Source organism: Cyanistes caeruleus, chromosome 29, assembly GCF_971803275.1.
Source record: "Cyanistes caeruleus chromosome 29, bCyaCae1.hap1.1, whole genome shotgun sequence".
Lineage (NCBI taxonomy): Eukaryota > Metazoa > Chordata > Aves > Passeriformes > Paridae > Cyanistes > Cyanistes caeruleus.
Genome location: NC_141729.1, coordinates 2065201 through 2081511, shown reverse-complemented (window position 1 = coordinate 2081511; position 16311 = coordinate 2065201). Strand labels below are relative to the sequence as shown.

At 51.1% G+C, this 16311-nt stretch overlaps 1 protein-coding gene across 4 annotated transcripts in view; it reads left to right on the top strand.

Annotated features, from left to right (window-relative positions):
- Positions 1–16311, top strand: part of LOXL2 (lysyl oxidase like 2) — a 51831-nt gene that overhangs the window by 25771 nt on the left and 9749 nt on the right. For all 4 annotated transcript variants that reach the window (XR_015279738.1, XM_023940728.2, XM_086865372.1 and 1 more), the window contains 6 exons: positions 4751–4970; positions 8375–8558; positions 11499–11650; positions 12491–12658; positions 14610–14775; positions 15354–15597. Coding sequence is in view for 3 of the 4 variants with exons in the window: in XM_023940728.2 (XP_023796496.1) it covers positions 4751–4970; positions 8375–8558; positions 11499–11650; positions 12491–12658; positions 14610–14775; positions 15354–15597 (1134 nt within the window). In the remaining variant the exon portion in view is untranslated. The remainder of the gene's footprint in view (positions 1–4750; positions 4971–8374; positions 8559–11498; positions 11651–12490; positions 12659–14609; positions 14776–15353; positions 15598–16311) is intronic.

The following is a 16311-nucleotide window of genomic DNA, read 5'->3' as shown; positions in this document are numbered from 1 at the left end:
TCTGTGTGCTGGGCAGGGGCAGGGATGGGACCAAACTGCTCCCACTGTCCCAGTAAATCCATCAGCTGTGAGGAAATCGTGGAATGGTTTGGGTTAGGAGGGATTTACAGCCCATCCAGTGCCATGGCAGGGACACCTCCCACTATCCCTGTTTGCTCCAGGCTGGCCTTGGGCACTTCCAGGGATCCAGAGGCAGACAGCTTCTCTAGGAATTCCACCCAGCTCCTCCCCCTCCTCCCAGACAGGAATTCCTTCTCCATATCCCACCTATCCCTGCCCTCTGGCAGCGGGAAGCCATTCCCCGTGTCCTATCATTCCATAATGTAAACAGTCTCCAACTGCTCTCCCCATCCCTGTGCAGAAATACAGAGGTGGGATCAGTTCTGGATGTGCTGGAAGCTCCAAAGAAGACACCTGGGAATAAAAAGAGCCTTTCTTGGGCTTCCTAGTGCCCAGGCTCCTCCTTCCCACCCGGAGTGCATTTCCTGCCTGTGCATCCCAGAAGGTGCTGGAAAAGGATCCTCTGTGATCTCAGTGCTGCTTTTCCTCCCTAGATTTGTAGATTCCTTTAAAATGAAGGAAGAAATCAGTGATTTATAGGGAGAACACTGCATTTTCCACAGCTGCAAGCAGAAAGGTTTACGCTGCGTTTCGTTTTCCTGGGGAGCTCTGGACTTCTTTGTTGTCATTGCTTTTGTCTGCTCTTTGTCACCAGCCCTCATCCCACACTGTTCCCAAGGAAAAACACCCTCAAGCAGATGGGAAAGAGTTTAAATGAAATTCTGTCTTGTTCCTTTGCTGCTCTGTGACCTGAGGAGTGGGAAAGTGGTGGCTGGTTCAGGGGAGGGCTGAACACTCCAGGCAGGAGCCATGGTTTTCCTGCCTGCTCCTTCTGGCCTGTGGAATTGCTGTTTCTGAGCATTCCCTCTGGATCAGCCTGGCCACGTTCCGTTTCTTTCATTAGCGAGATCCTGACCCACTGGAGAGGTCCTTGGCTTGGAATAGCCCAAAACCACACAGCAGCACAGGGAAAATCTGGAATAAAGAACCCACTGGAATTCTGTCTGCAGGATTCTCAGGGAGATGAGCAGGGGATTCATTGCCCTGGACATCAGTTTGAGGAGGGTTTGCTTCCACAAGTGCAGCACATTTCCCTCTAACCCATCCCTGAGATTCCCATCCCCTGCAGGAGCAGGGAATAAATCACCTCCAGACAGGCAAAGTAGATTTTTCCTGCTTCCAGTTGTGGCCTTTCCAAGAAAAGCATTAACTGGAGTATCTGGAGCCATCTGCCTTAAATAAAAGAGTGCTCAGGAGTTGTCCTGTCTCTTGGACGCACGGAAATGGAAAAACTGATAGGAGGTTGTTCAGCAGCAACTCAGCACTGCTGAAAATCCCATTGAATTGAGCTGAAATTAGGAATATGAAGTGGTCCCAAATCCCAGCCCAGGAGATCTCTGCTGCTGAAGAGCCTCAGTGCCCCAAGACCTCCCTTCCTTTCCTTGTTTTCGTCCTTGCTGGGCTCTAGCACCCACAAATATTTTGGAAAACACGATGAACATTATCCCAGGTTGGGAAAAAATTTGGGCTGGCATTTTATTGGATGGGAGAGGCTTGTAAAGCTTTGGCAGCTGCAGAGTTTTGTTTGTCAGCAGAGTTTAAAAGCCAAATTCTTCCTTTGGCAGAGCTTCCCTCTGAGTTATGGGTGGATGCATCGTGTTCAGCTGGTGTTACTGGGAAAGCTCCCAGTTCTGGGCTGGGAATGACCTTGGATTTGTGGTCAAGGCGCTGGGATGATGACCAGTGGCACCTTCTCACCTGGGCCAGGGGATGCTTGTCCCACTTGGTTTGTTTCAGAAAGGGAAAAGCTCATCCTGGAGCCTCCCCTCTCCCTGGAAATGTGAAGACACAGAAAAGTCCTTTCTCCTTTAATTTGAGAATCCCCTTCTCCCTGGAGCGGATCCTTCCCCGCTCCCACTCTGCGGCCAGGAGAAAAGCTGGGATCAGGTTTCTGCTGGCCAAGGCTGCCCCTTCCCACATCTCCCCATCCCACTGCCCCCAATCCCAGCCCTGCTGAGCTCTGCTCCTGCACAAAGCTGGGAGGTGAAATGATTTGCAGATGGATCTTGCTCAAAAGAAAACAACTGAACTCATAGTTGTCCCACTGCCAGGGGTTTATTCCTGACTGCAACTCGGCCTCTGGAGCTGACAGCACAAATTATGTTCGGAAATGAAACAAATCTTAAGTGGAGTCCCTGGTCCTGTTCATTCCTCATGGTGGGTTTTATATAGGAATTGCTGTAACTCCTCCTCCTCCCAGTTCCTGCTCCAGCTGGAAAAGCAGAATTTAATGAATTTTGCTGATGGAGAGGGGAGAAATTTGGGATCAGAGAGAGGGACCTGATGCCTTTCTGCAATCTTTGTGACTTGACAAAGAAATGGCTCCGGGATCTAACGGCTACTCCCAGTTTAACCAGTCTGCTCAGCCTGTTATAAACTCAGAGGTGCTGGGCAGCTCATCACTTCGATATTTGTATTAGGAACCCTCCTGTTTTTCCCTGGAAAATTCAGGATCTGAAGGACTTTGGCAGGCCTGGCTTCCCTCCCTCCTCCCCGAGGCTGAAGGCAGCACCTTGGTAACTTTAGGAATTTCCCAAGGGTTGAACCCTCTGCTCACAGCCCTTAGGAGGAGCTCCCCAGCCTCTGCTCCATGGGATTTGGGTGAATTTCCTGGAGTTTATGTGCAGTGATTTGTTCTCTACTCCCCAAGTATTGGAATCGTGGAATATCCCGAGTGCTCCTTATCCAACCCCTCAGCCCTTGGGCTCCACTCGTGCTTTCTTTAAAGCTTTTCTGGGATGAAAATCCCTCTCTCCTCACCAGTAGAAATGGTTTGAATTCCAGCTTGACCTGGAACTGGCCGAACTCTCCCAGCAGGAATGTTCATTCCCACCTCTGACCTGAGCAGTGTCACCCTGGGCTCCCACTTGATCCCAGCTGGACCCTTCTGTGTTAAAAACTAAACATCAGCAAAGCCCTGAGTTTCTGGCTGGAAAGATCAGCTGAATTCTGCTTTTTTTGCATAGACTCAGTCTGGGGACACGAGGTGGGGCTCTATTTCTCCCCAGCCTCCCGAGGACTGTTAATACCGTCCAGATGTTGATGCCTCATGAAATTTCCAGGATGAGGTCATTGTTTGCTATTCTAAGGCATCCCCATCCCTGCTTCCCTAAATCAGGCTGGTTCTTGTCTGCTCTGGAGTTCATGGAGCTCTCTGGACCTGTCTGTGAAGGATGAAAATGTTCCTTCGGGTCCTCCCTTCTCTCCTGAGCACATCTGGGAAGCGTCTGCTCTGTATTGAGCCCTCCCAGGGTTTATTTTTAAGATTTTAACTCTATTCCTCTTTTCCCATCCCTTTTTTCTCCATTCAGGGAGTCCCTGACAGCTCTGCAGAGCCAGAGGTGGGTTCTGACAGCCACTTTTCCCCACAGGAGAGGCAGGGTCCATCCCTGGGATGGATCTCAGCCTGCTTCATCCTTTTCCAGCACGGTGGGATGCAGTTGCAGCTCCCTCTCCAGCCTGGCTGCGGATCCATCCGCAGCCTCAGCCCAGAGAGATCGGGTTCCAGGAAGGATTAGCGGGAGGCTGGGAGCCAGCAGAGCCTGCAGAAATGCTGAGCTGGGCAGCAGAGCTCTGCGAACACAGGGGAGAAATATGTCCCCTCAAACATCCCTGCAAAATCTAAATCCTAAAAGGAAAAAACTTGGGAAAACCTGGACCTGCCCAGCAGAGTTCCCAAAAACCCCCTCAGAAAGGCTCTTCGCTGCTCTCTGTGCTGCAGCAAACCAGAACTGCTGCTTTTTCTCCCCAGGTTCCACCCGCCTCGCTGTGCCATGTGTCACAGCTAATCCCTGGATCCCAGCTCTGCGTGGCAGAGATTCCTGGAATGAGGAGCAGCACCGGGATCACACGGAGCCACGTGGAGATCCCAGCAGGGCCTGGCTTCCCCTGAGCCTTCCCTGTGTTTTTAACTCCATTTTGAGGCCGACCTGACCCATATTTCCATTCCTCTCAATTCCGGCAGCCTCCCAGTTAGCATGGAGCCAGATTCCTTCCCTTCCCAGTTTATCACACGTGCCCCTTCTGCCTCAGGAGTGCCTGGAGCAGCTCCAGGAAGTTTGGGAGAGAGAAGCAGGAGCTGCTGCCAAGCCGCTCTGCTGTGAACAAGTCAGAGGGAGAATTGCTCGTGCTCTCGGAAATTGCTCCCAAGTTGTCAACACAGGCCCGGAGAGGCTTTGGATTTTTCCCAATCCCAGCTGATAGCTGCTGGTCAGCAAAAGGAAAAGGTTTTTTGCGGGCTCTCCAGCCCAGTTATCTGCACAAATCCTCTTTGTCCGTTTGGAATTAGCTGATCCCTGCCTGAGGTGGGATCTGTGCTCCTGAGAATGTGACATTTGCTGGAGCTGCACCTTTGGTTCCTGCTCAGGTTTTTTAGTTCTTGCAGGGATTTATTTCCTTGAAAGTGGTTGGAATTGATGATCTTGGAGGTCTTTTCCAACCTGAATGATTCCATTTTTAAGTGACACCTCAACAGAGTCATGGTGTGGATGAATGGATCAGCCTCCAAATAATCCCGTCCAATCCTCACTTTATCCCCAGGGCATTTTTCTTCCCAAGATTTAGCAAAATCCTTTTTTTTTTTTTGGTTACATATTCCTAACTTTTCCCCCCTCTCCTTGATCCCTTCCAGGATGTTTGCCAGCAGAAGGAAGCAGCACTACTGGCCTTACTCCATGGATTGCACTGGGAACGAGGCTCACATTTCCAGCTGCAAACTGGGAAACCACCTGGCGGGCTCTGGGAAGAACAGCAGCTGTGACAGTGGGATGCCCGCAGTGGTCAGCTGCATCCCCGGCCGCGCCTTCGCCCCCAGCAGCCACAGCGGCTTCCGAAAGGCCTTCAGGCAGGAGGTGAGCAGGGAGCAGCCCCAGCCTGGCCTGGAATCCCAAAATGGGTTGGAAAACCCTTAAAAGTCATCTGATCCCACTCCCAGCCATGGACACCTTTGTCTGGGTTTGTTCCAAGCTGGCCTTGGGCGCTTCCAGGGATGAGGCAGCCACAGCTTCTCTAGGAATTCCATCCCAGGAGCTCACCACTGTCCCAGGGGAGAATTTATTCCCAGTATCTCATCTGTCCCTGTCCTCTAGCAGTGGGAAGCCATTCCCTGTGTCCTTTTGCTCCAGGCCTTCCTGCTCAGCAGATTCCCAGAGCTCAGGGCAGTTGCTGCAGCATCCGCTGACAGATGCAGAGAGAACCATGGAATGATTTGGGTTGGGAGGGACCTCAAAGTCCATCCCATTCCACCCCTGCCATGGGCATCTCCCACTGTCCCAGGCTGCTCCAGCCTGGCCTTGGGCACTTCCAGGGATCCAGGGGCAGCCACAGCTCCTCTGGGAATTCCATCCCAGCCCCTCCTCACCCTCACAGGCAGGAATTCCTTCCCAATATCCCACCTATCCTTGCCCTTTGTCAGTTTGAAGCCATTCCCTGTGTCCTGTCCCTCCAGTCCTTCCTGCCCAGCAGATTCCCAGTATCCAAGGCTGTTCCAGCAGCACTCACGGAGGGATGGGAAAATGAAATCATGGAATGGCTTGGATTGGAACGGACCTCAAAGCCCACCCAGTGCCACTCTGCCATGGGCAGGGACAGCTCCCGCTGTCCCAGGGTGCTCCAAGCCCCATCCAGCCTGGCCTGGGACACTTCCAGGGATCCAGGGGCAGCCAACGCTTCTCTGGGAATTCCATCCAGCCCCTCATCACCCTCCCAGGGAGGAATTTCTTCCCAATATCCCACCCAGCTGCCGATTAGGACAGGAAGCCCCTGGGGGGTATGACCATTCAGCACCAACTCCCAATGTCCTCTCTGCAATTCCCCTCTCCCTGCACACCAGGTTCCCAAATTCCAGGTTTTTTCCTCCTCCTGACTTCAAAGGTTGGGAGAGTGGCTCCCAGGGCAGCTGGCAAAGCTAGGAGTGAGGAATTCCCTGGGTCACGTTCCTGTTGGAGCAGCTCAGTCTGAGCCAGCTGAACTCATGCCTGGCTACTTCTGGGCTGTTCCACAGGCTCTGGAATTCTGCTGGAATTTCCCTGTGGAAATCAGCTGGCATTTCCTCTACCTCCATGTCCTCAGTGAGGAAATGCCCTGGGGAGAGACTGGGAAAACATGACGAGCTTGGAAAGCTGAGTCTGTTTAGTCTAGTGAGGAGGAGAGAGCTGAGCGGGGCATAAAAATCCCAGGAGATGCAAAAATGTTGGAAAACAAGGCTGGAATTGGTTGTTCCCAGTGTCAGGAGCTAGGAGAGGACAGCTTAACCAGCAGCAAACATGGGCTAGGTGGGTGCCAAGGGAAATTTTCCAGCTGCAGCCTTGGGATAGAGGGGAAATCTTGGTGGTTTCTCATCAAAGAATTTTGTAGATTTGTGAAACTGGGAAAATTTGGATTTTGTGGCTGTTCCTGGGTGGTTTTAGGGGGGGTCTATGGGCTCTTCCCAGGTGCCAATAACAGGATAATTATTGGTGGGGATAATGCAATCCCTGCCTGGATCCGAGACTCTTCCCTGCGCCAGAGCTTGCAGGATTTAGCTCTGGGAGGTGAAAGGTTTTGTAAATCATTGTTAATCTCCTGAGCTGCACACGCTGCCAAGTAATTCCTTAAGCCTTTGTTTAGGCTTTGTGTGTCCTTGGTGTGACCCCAGCCTGGAGAAAGAGCTCCAGCCATGATCCCAGTCAGAAAAGCCAAGGATTTTTGGTGCTCCCAAACCTAAAGCTTTGCTCTCACCACCTCAACCCAGCTCAGCTCGGCACTGGGGAGAGGAGTGGGTGATTAACAGATAATAATTAAATATTATAAACCCAGAAATGAGTGGAACTGGAGCTGCCACTCAGCTGTCTATTTCTGACTGCAAATGCCAGATGTTTTTATTCCCCTTTTTATTTCTTATTTCATTATTATTTATTATATATAATTTCTATATTATTATTGGTCAGAACTGAGCACTCAGGCTCATGTTTTATAGGGCTTGAGCTCAGTGTTGGTCCTGGATTAAGCCAGGAGCCTGTGCTGGAGGTGTGAACAGCAAATAAACCCCTTGAGGGCATCCAGAGCTGGGCACGGACGGGCTCAGGGCCATTCCCAACCCTCCTGCAAAGCTCCCAAGGTATATGAAAAATGTTTTTTTGACATTTTTTCCAGGATGGAAAAAGGATCCAAAATCCAAGCACCTGCAGAGGACTTGGATTGGGTTTTTTATTCACTGCTCACACAGGAGGTGTGAGAAAGAAATCCATGCTCAACAAAATCTTTGCAGATAAAAATCTCCTTTCATCCAGCACTTCTAGGCCTTGGAATTGTGTGATGGATTTTTTTAAGGTGTCTCAGGTGATTCTATGATAATTTTTAGACCCAGATTTCCGTAAATAACCCCTGTAAAGGATGGGTTTTCCCATCCCACTGACCCCACTGCTGCCTTTTGCCCAACCTGGAAACGAAACTCAAGACAATTTTAGTCTCAAGTTAGTAATTACTAGTTAGTAATTACTGATTTGTAATTAAATTAGTAAGGGAGTAATAAAAAAGAGGATCTTTATTTGAAGGCCTTCAGGAGCAGTTATGGAAAGATGTCCATAAAATGTCACCCCCACAGGGATGAGTACATATTTATAGACTTTAGGAAATTAATAATTGATAAAAATAATATAATTCCTAATTAATAATTCAGAAAAAGCACTAATTAAGAGGACAAGTGGTGATGCAATTTCCAAAACCCCTTCTCTGAAGCCTTGCCTTCAGCACTGTATGTACTTTGTCCATGAAATGTATCTTGAAGGTTGTTCCCAGGAAGAGCCAAGATAGGATTGGGAAGGCACTCCCAGGGCTTGGAGCTCTGGAATTGTTTTGTCTTTCTGCCTAGGGAAAGGCCACAGAATTCCATAGAATTCAACAGAATGACTTGGAAGAAAATGCCAAGATCATCGAGTCCAAGCCAGCCCTAACACCAAAAACAAGACCACAGCACTGAGTGCCACGACCAGTCTTTTTTAAACACACCCAGGGACGCTGATTCCCTGGGCAGACAATTCCAATACTTTATCACTTTTTCTGTAAAAAAACTTTCTCCTGCTATCCAACCTAAATTTCCCTTGTTGCAGCCTGAGACCGTGTCCTGTGCTGTGTTTGAAAAGCGCTGGGAAAACCAACTGCTGATTCAACGGGCTGCAGAGCTCCAAACGTATCTGTGAGGAGCACAAAGCGAAAATAAAAACCCAAAAAGGCAGAACCCAAAAGGCATCGCCACTCCTGTGTCTGTCTCTTCCAGCAACCCCTGGTGAGGCTGAAAGGAGGAGCCAACACCGGGGAAGGCCGGGTGGAGGTGCTGAAGAACGGGGAGTGGGGGACGGTGTGCGACGACAACTGGAACCTGGTGTCGGCCAGCGTGGTGTGCCGGGAGCTGGGGTTTGGCAGTGCCAAGGAAGCCATCACGGGAGCCAGGCTGGGCCAAGGTAAGCCCCACCACAGCCCAGGCAGTCCTGGTGTCAGGAAAAGTCATCTGCGAACACCAGAGGTTTAGATCCAAATAGGAGATGGGAATCTTTGAGAGGCACAGACTTTTTAAAATGCCCCACGCAGGCCCTTTCTAATGTACAACCTGTCACATTTTCCTTTTCCTATGGAATTTATGGTTCCTCCCATTCTTTCAGTATCTCTCAGTATCCAATTTTATTTATCAGCAGAGCCACAGTTTGTTTGGAAAGACGAATCCCTCATTCCTTTTGCTGGTGCCCTGAATTAATGAATGTTTCCCCCCCAGGAGCATCCCATAATTCAGAGCACAGTGGATTTTTGTTGGGATGTTTCATTTGAGGACCAGGAATTTCTTCCCTAACCTTAAGAAGGCTCTTGAGGCCAGACTGGAATTCTGTGACTTAAAAAGTTTCCCTGCAAAAAAGTCTGGAGATGATGAGTTTGACCTTTTGCTCAGGTAGCTGTTCCAGTAATTAATTCTTAATTATCTCATCTGCTGCTCTGAAATTCCCTTTGAGTTCTCCAGGACCACACCATGGTGTAAGGCATTACTAGAAAGTTCCTGGCAAAAAATAAATCCTGGAGTCAGACTTCAAATGTTCCAATTTAAGAGCAGGACAGTAATTTAACTCATTATAAATAGAAGGGCATTTGAACAGCTCAGACTCAGGTTTGGGTTTGGATTTCCTGTTTTTGGGAGTTGGTTTAAACTCCAAAATGTGGTCAAAGGCTAACTGAAACCACCTGGTGATTCCCACACCTTGTTCTGCGGGTGGAAATCAAAAAAAAAAAAAATTATAACCAAAAAATAAAAATAAAACAAAACAACAACTACAACTACAAAAAAAAACCCACCAAACAATACACCAAACCCTTGTGGGAATGACCAAAACAAAGACACCAAGTTCTTGTTGTGAGAATAACCAAAAAAAAGGTGCCAAACCCTTGGGAGAAGAATCAAAAACAAAAATTACACCGAACCCTTGTGAGAATAAAAGAATGGGGGAAATTTTGAGAATGAAGGAATGGGGGAAATTCCTTCAGCTTGGAGAAGGGGAGAGAAGGAAACAACACGTGGGTGTCCTGAGTCTGGGAAGCTTTAGAACATGACCAAATCCACGGGATTTGCCAAGAACCCTCTTTGTGGTGGGCTGGAATCTGCTGATGTGTTTAACGGGATGTAGGAAACAGCTTCATCATCCTGGGGGCTGCCACGTGAGGGAGGAAAACGTGGAACACGCTGTTCCTGCCCCATCCCACAGCCTGGAATCTCCCTCTGGATTCCCACACATTTCCCTTTCCTTTTTTTCCCCCCTTTCCCTCCTGCTCATCCATCAGCAGGAGCATCCCTTGGGATGGGTGATGTCCCTTCAGCAGCCAGAGTGTCACATTTTGGTTGGAAAAGGGGATTTTTTTTTTGGCCCTGGATGCACAGGGGGCTCTCGAGGCCATGTCCCTGTTTACACTTCCAGTGACATCCCAGGGAATTTGGGTTTTCCAAGGGCTCTTTGGAGGAGCAGCCTCCGTGTGGGAGGTTGAATTTCACAGGCTCCCAGTGGCTGAACTGGGAGTCCCAGTTCAGACAAAGTGAGAGAGCAGTGCCCTCCGCAGAGCTCAGGGTGTGGGAGGAGGAGTTATCCCACCTGGAATAAACCCAGATTAATTCACCCTTATTTCCACAAGAAGAGGAGACACTGAGCACAGAGCTCAGGATGTGTTGATATCTTAGGAGGGAGAACATGGAATTAAACTCCAGGGAGTAGGTGAAGGCAAATGTTGGATGGCTAGGCCTAATCTGGGAGTTTTTAAGTGCAGGGAAATACAATTTTCCTCACATTTCATCACATTTTGGCTTCTTTTCCATGCCCTCGTGTGCCATAATTTCCCCAAGAAGAGCGGCCCTGCCAGGGTTCTGTGGCTCAGTGAGGCCCTGCCCTTGTCCTTTCTCATCTTTGTCATCCACTGGAGTGGCTTTGCTGGGCTGGGAATGTCGGCCTGGCTCCCTCCTGCATTCCTGGAGCTTCCCCCTCCAGTTCTGGTCAGGGCTTCCTCCCCCTCAGCCCTTTGGTGGCTGCAGAATGAGTGGGAAGTGCTGCCAGCTCCAGATGGGAACCACAAACAGGATTTTAATGAGAGAGAGGCAAAAAAAAAAGGACAAGATTCCTATTCCCCAGCAGCCTCCCCCAGGAATGTCCTGCCAGCCTGTCCAGCTGTGGTGGGAGGGGTAGACACAGGGCTGGCCAAGATGCCCAAACTCAGTAATTAATTGTGGGTGAAATTAAACCAAATACATTCACATCTCTGCCTTGTGCTTTTAAACCAGTTGTGAAAGCGGGAGCTGAGTTTTGCGGGAGGATCATTCCCTTCTACATTTTTCTGATGGAAATTCCAATTTTCTGCCACCGCTCAACCTGGGAGGACCCAAATGATTCCATTTCTCTCTCAGCACCTCGAGCCCATTCTCTGCAGTTGTCCTCTGCTGTTTCCCTCCATGCTGGAATCCTCGACCTGCCCCAGATTTCTTCTCCTGACTCCTCATCCCTGTGGATGTTTTATTCACAGTCAGCGTGTCGAGGTCCCAGCTCAGTGCCAGGCCTTGACTGGGAGCAGATGCCAGCACAAAGACCCAGCCAAAAGGTCACAATTTGTGAATCCCTACAGCTGAGGTTTGTAAATTATGGAACAGTGGAAACTTGGCTTTTCCGGAGATTCTTGCATGCTTGTGTTGCAGAGAATACTGGAAAAAAATTAACAGTGAAATTATCAACAATAATTTCACAGCTTTTTGTTTTATTTTTACAAGAAATCAGCGGATTTTTTCCAAGTTTTGAATGCTGGAGGTCACTGTGATCTTAACAACCTGCTGGGGGTATTCCCTCACCACACAAAAGGACTTTTTTCCCTATTTGTTCCCCAAGGAATGGGTCCCATCCACTTGAACGAAATCGACTGCACGGGCTTTGAGAAGTCGGTCACAGACTGCAAGTTCAACACTGAATCCCAGGGTTGCAACCACGAGGAAGATGCTGCTGTGAGGTGCAATGTGCCAGCCATGGGCTTCCAGAACCAGGTGAGGAGCTGAGGGATCCAAGTGTGAGGGAATCTTGGGCAGGAATTGTTTCACCCAAGCTATGAGTGTTTAATTCAGGTTTTACCCAAAAAAAGGAGGGAAAATGAGGATGAATGTCCTGTTTTATCTGAGTTTTAAGCTCCTCTGGACTCATCTCATGGGGAAGGTCAGGTTGGACAGGGCTTGGAGCAACCTGGGATGGTGGAAGGTCCCTGCCCATGGCAGGGGGTGGCACTGGATGATTTTTAACCCAATTTTCAACCTTTTCCAACCCAACCATTCCGTGCTAACTGCATGACCCAGACAGATTCCTCTGAGTTCTCCTTCCATAGGTCTAAAGGAGCAGGGAAGGGAAGCTTTCCCAAGGAATGTTATTCCTGCAGCTGGGAATTCCAGCCCATTGAGCTGCTGGGCTTGGCTGGAGCATCCCCTGCCAAAGTCAGAGAAGAACTGAACTCCCTGAGCTCAAGCCCTGCAGAGATTCCAAGTGCTGCTCTGGGATGGTTTCCCAGAGCCTTCCCCTTGAGGAAGATCCCACACAAAGATGGGACACGGTGCTGCACCACCTGAGTGCCCTGAGTCATTTTCCCTAAGGAAAGATCAGGAATGTGTTCATCCAGTCTTGTTGGAATTCCTTTTTGCCAGTCTGGGGATGGGGAAAATCCCTCACCAGGCTTTCTCCAGCTCCGTCCTAAAGGGGGAGTTTTCTGCTGTGCAGGGTCACTTCCAGCTGGGAAAATCCAATCATTCTAAAATTTCTGGGACACAAAACCTTCTTCCCCACCTGCTGCCCTTTCCCTCGGGACTTTGCTGTGGATTTATGGGTTCTGTGTCCCGCAGCTTCGCCTGAGTGGAGGCCGCAACCCCTACGAGGGCCGCGTGGAGGTGCTGGCCGAGCGCAACGGCACCCTGAGGTGGGGCACGGTCTGCAGCCACAACTGGGGCACCGTGGAGGCCATGGTGGTGTGCCGGCAGCTGGGGCTGGGATTCGCCAGCCACGCCTTCCAGGTGAGCCCCCGGCCCAGCCCCACCTGGGCAGTGCAGAGGGTGAGTGGGGTGAGGAGGACCAGGAGGAAGGGCTCATTCCAAAAGGAGCTTCAAGGGCTGAACCAGAAAGACCTTGAGGATGAAATCTCATCGTGGAGGTGGGCATTTGGAGATTTGGAGCAGAAGGATTTGGAACAGAAGGAGCTGTGGATGATGAGAAGTGAGGGAACTCCATCAGGAGCTGGAATGATGGGATAAGGGAGAATGGCTTCCTACTGTCAGAGGGTGGGGTTAGATGGAATATTGGGAATAAATTCTTCCCTGGGACAGTAGTGAGGTCCTGGGATGGAATTCCCAGAGGAGCTGTGGTTGCCTCATCCTTGGAAGTGTCCAAGGCCAGGTTGGAGCAAGCTGGGATAGTGGAATGTGTCCCTGCCCATGGCAGGGGGTGGCACTGGATGAGCTTTAAGATTTTTCAGGATTGGGTGACAAACCTTCTGCTTCCCTGAGTTCTCTGTTGTTTTCTCTCAGCTCAGGTTTCCCCACATTCCCTGATCCCTGCTCAGCCTGGCGGCTGCATGCAGGTTCTTGTCCCTCCCTGAAATGCAGAGGTCAGGTTCAAACTGGTGTCAGGTCTCCTGAAAAAATGGGATTTTGGTCCTGTGGCTGCTCCAGTGCAGCCCTGAGCAGCGGGGCTTCATCCAGCTCCATGAATTGTTGGAATTCCCTGCTCCTCTCCTGCCCCAAACCCTCCCAGCTTCTGCAGGGCCAGGATTGGCACCTTGGTTCTGCCCCACCCTTGGGAGTGTCCAAGGCCAGGATGGACAGGGCTTGGAGCAGCCTGGGATGGTGGAAGGTGTCCCTGCCCTTGGGATGAGCTTTAAGGTCCTTTCCAACCCAAACCATTCCATGACCTCTGCCACCCTGGGCTTATGGACAGATCCCAGTCATTCTCCATGGCCAAGGAGGGATCTGCAGGGCCTCAAGGGACACGCTAGCCTGGGACACCCAGCAGGAAGGAGGCTGGAGCTGCCCACGTGCTGCTGGAGCCATTCCCTGCTCCAACTGCTTCCTCCAGCTGATTTCCCCCCGTCAAATCCCGGGAGCTGAGGATCTCCACATCCCTGAGCCTTTCTGACTGTCTGGCTCTGTTGACACAGCCCTGAGATTCCAGCGAGGAAAAGGCATTTTTTTTCCCTGAGCTGAGGCTGCTGGAATTTGGAACAGAGAAGGCCCTTATGCTGCCCCAACTCTGGGAGCATAAAGCCCCAGTGTGCAGAACAGGGCAGCCCTGTGTGCTCCTGGCCTTCCCAAACAGCCAGGGCCAATGGGAGCCGTGGGACACTGGGGTTTTCTTTTCCTGGAAACTGCTCCCAGCTTGGACATGGACAGGTCTTATCAGAATTTTTCAGGTTCTTTCTCCCCTCCCCTTCTCCCAAGTTTTAGGGTTTGGTGAGTTTGGGTTTGGGATTTTGATGTTTCGTCATTCCCATGAGTTTTGTAAAACTGGGGGATGATGAGAGGAGAGGGAATTTCATCAGGAACTGGAATGATGGGAGAAGGGGGAATAGCTTCCCACTGCCACAGGGCAGAGTTAGGTGGAATATTGGGAAATATACTCTTGGGATGGAATTCCCAGAGGAGCTGTGACTGTCCCTGGATCCCTGGAAGTGTGCAGTGCCAGCTTGGAGTAAACTGGGACAGTGAGAAGTGTCCCTGCCCGTGGCACTGGATGGAATTCAAGGTTTTTAAGGATTTGGTGACAAAACTTCTGTTCCCCTGAGCAGGGAACTCCCCTTGAGTTCCCTGCTCCAGCACCCATTGGCAAGATCCCCCTGGATAATGTGGGGTCTTGCCCTGAGCTTCCCTGGTGGGGAAATCCACATTTTAGGCAGGTAAAAATTCCCCTAAGAGCCACGAAACCCCAAGGAATGTGTGAAATGCCTTTTCCTGCCTTTTTGCTTTTGCCCAGGAAACGTGGTACTGGCACGGGGACGTCAGCGCCGATGACGTGGTCATGAGTGGAGTCAAGTGCTCAGGGACAGAGATGTCCCTGTCCCACTGCCGGCACGACGGGGCCCACGTGTCCTGCCCCAGGGGAGGGGGACGCTTCGGGGCTGGCGTGTCCTGCTCAGAGAGTGAGTAACTTGGGATTTATCCCAGCTTGGCACAAGGGATGTGCAGGGGGAACGGGGTGAGCTGGATACATCTGAACAGACAGCAAGTTCTTCCTCCAGGGGAGGTTCTAGGTGTGGCTGCCCCATCCCTGGGAGTGTCCAAGGGCAGCTTGGAGTGAGCTGGGATTGTGGAAGGTGTCCCTGCCCATGGCAGGGGGTGGAATGGGATGGGATTTAAGGTCCATGTTCCCGTATGGTGAATCATTGCCCGCCAGGCTTTTCCTACTCAGACTCAGAGTAGGATTAGATTGGATATTCAGGAGAAATCCTTCCCTGGGAGGGTGGGGAGGGGCTGGAATGGAATTTCTATAGAAACTGTGGCCGCCCCATCCCTAGGAATGTCCAAGGCCAGGTTGGACAGGCCTTGGGGCAACCTGGGATCGTGGCAGGTTTTTGGTACTGGAAATGGCTGATCCTTAAAACCACTTCCCAAACCACTCTGTGACTTTGAGGAGCTCAGGGGCAGGACCAGCCTCCCCCTCCAGCAGCCACTTTTGGGCTGATTTTATTTAACTTCACCCACCTGTTCCTCACTGCAGCCGCCCCGGACCTGGTGCTGAATGCGGAGCTGGTGGAGCAGACAGCCTACCTGGAGGACAGGCCCATGTTCCTGCTGCAGTGTGCTCTGGAGGAGAACTGCCTGGCCAGCTCGGCCCACAACACCTCGCTGACCTCGGGCTACCGGCGCCTGCTGCGCTTCTCCTCCCAGATCCACAACAACGGCCAGTCCGACTTCCGGCCCAAGAACGGCCGCCACGCCTGGGTCTGGCACGACTGCCACCGGTGCGTGTCCCCTGTGGGGCTCCTGCTGCCAGGGGCAGGTGACAAATGGCTTCTGTTCCCCTCAGTTTGGGGGTTGGAAGCAGCGATCACTGAATTTTGAGAATTCTTCGTTCAATCCTGAAGCGGTTCGGTTCTGAGTTAGGCGCTGTCTGTGCCTTGCTCTGAGCTGAGCTTTGCAGATGGGACTTGTTGGGTCTCAGTTCCAGGATGGGCATTCCCAGGTGCCATTTGTTGGGTTTACATAGGAATTAGGGCTTCAGTCTCCAGTCCATGCCCATGGGGGGAATTCTCTGTGTCCAAAACCAGCCCTTGGCACTGGAGAGGAGGGAAAGAAGAGCAATTCTCTCTGTCTGAGCTGTGGGAAAATGGAAAATGGGGATTTGGAGGGAGATTTGGGGGCATGGGGGAAGTGTGGCTGTGGTGAATTAGAGATGGAGGAGCTCTGCTGGGAATGTTCAAGTGGGAATTCAAGTGGGAATGTTCCCCTGGAGAAGGGAAAGCTCCAGGGAGAGCTCAGAGCCCCTTGCAGGGCCTGAAGGGGCTCCAGGAGAGCTGGAGAGGGACTGGGGACAAGGGATGGAGGGACAGGACACAGGGAATGGCTCCCACTGGGAAAGGGGAGATTTGGGTGGGATATTAGGAAGGAATTCCTGCCTGTGAGAGTGGGAAAGAGCTGGGCTGGAACTCCCAGAGGAGCTGTGGCTGCCCTTGGAT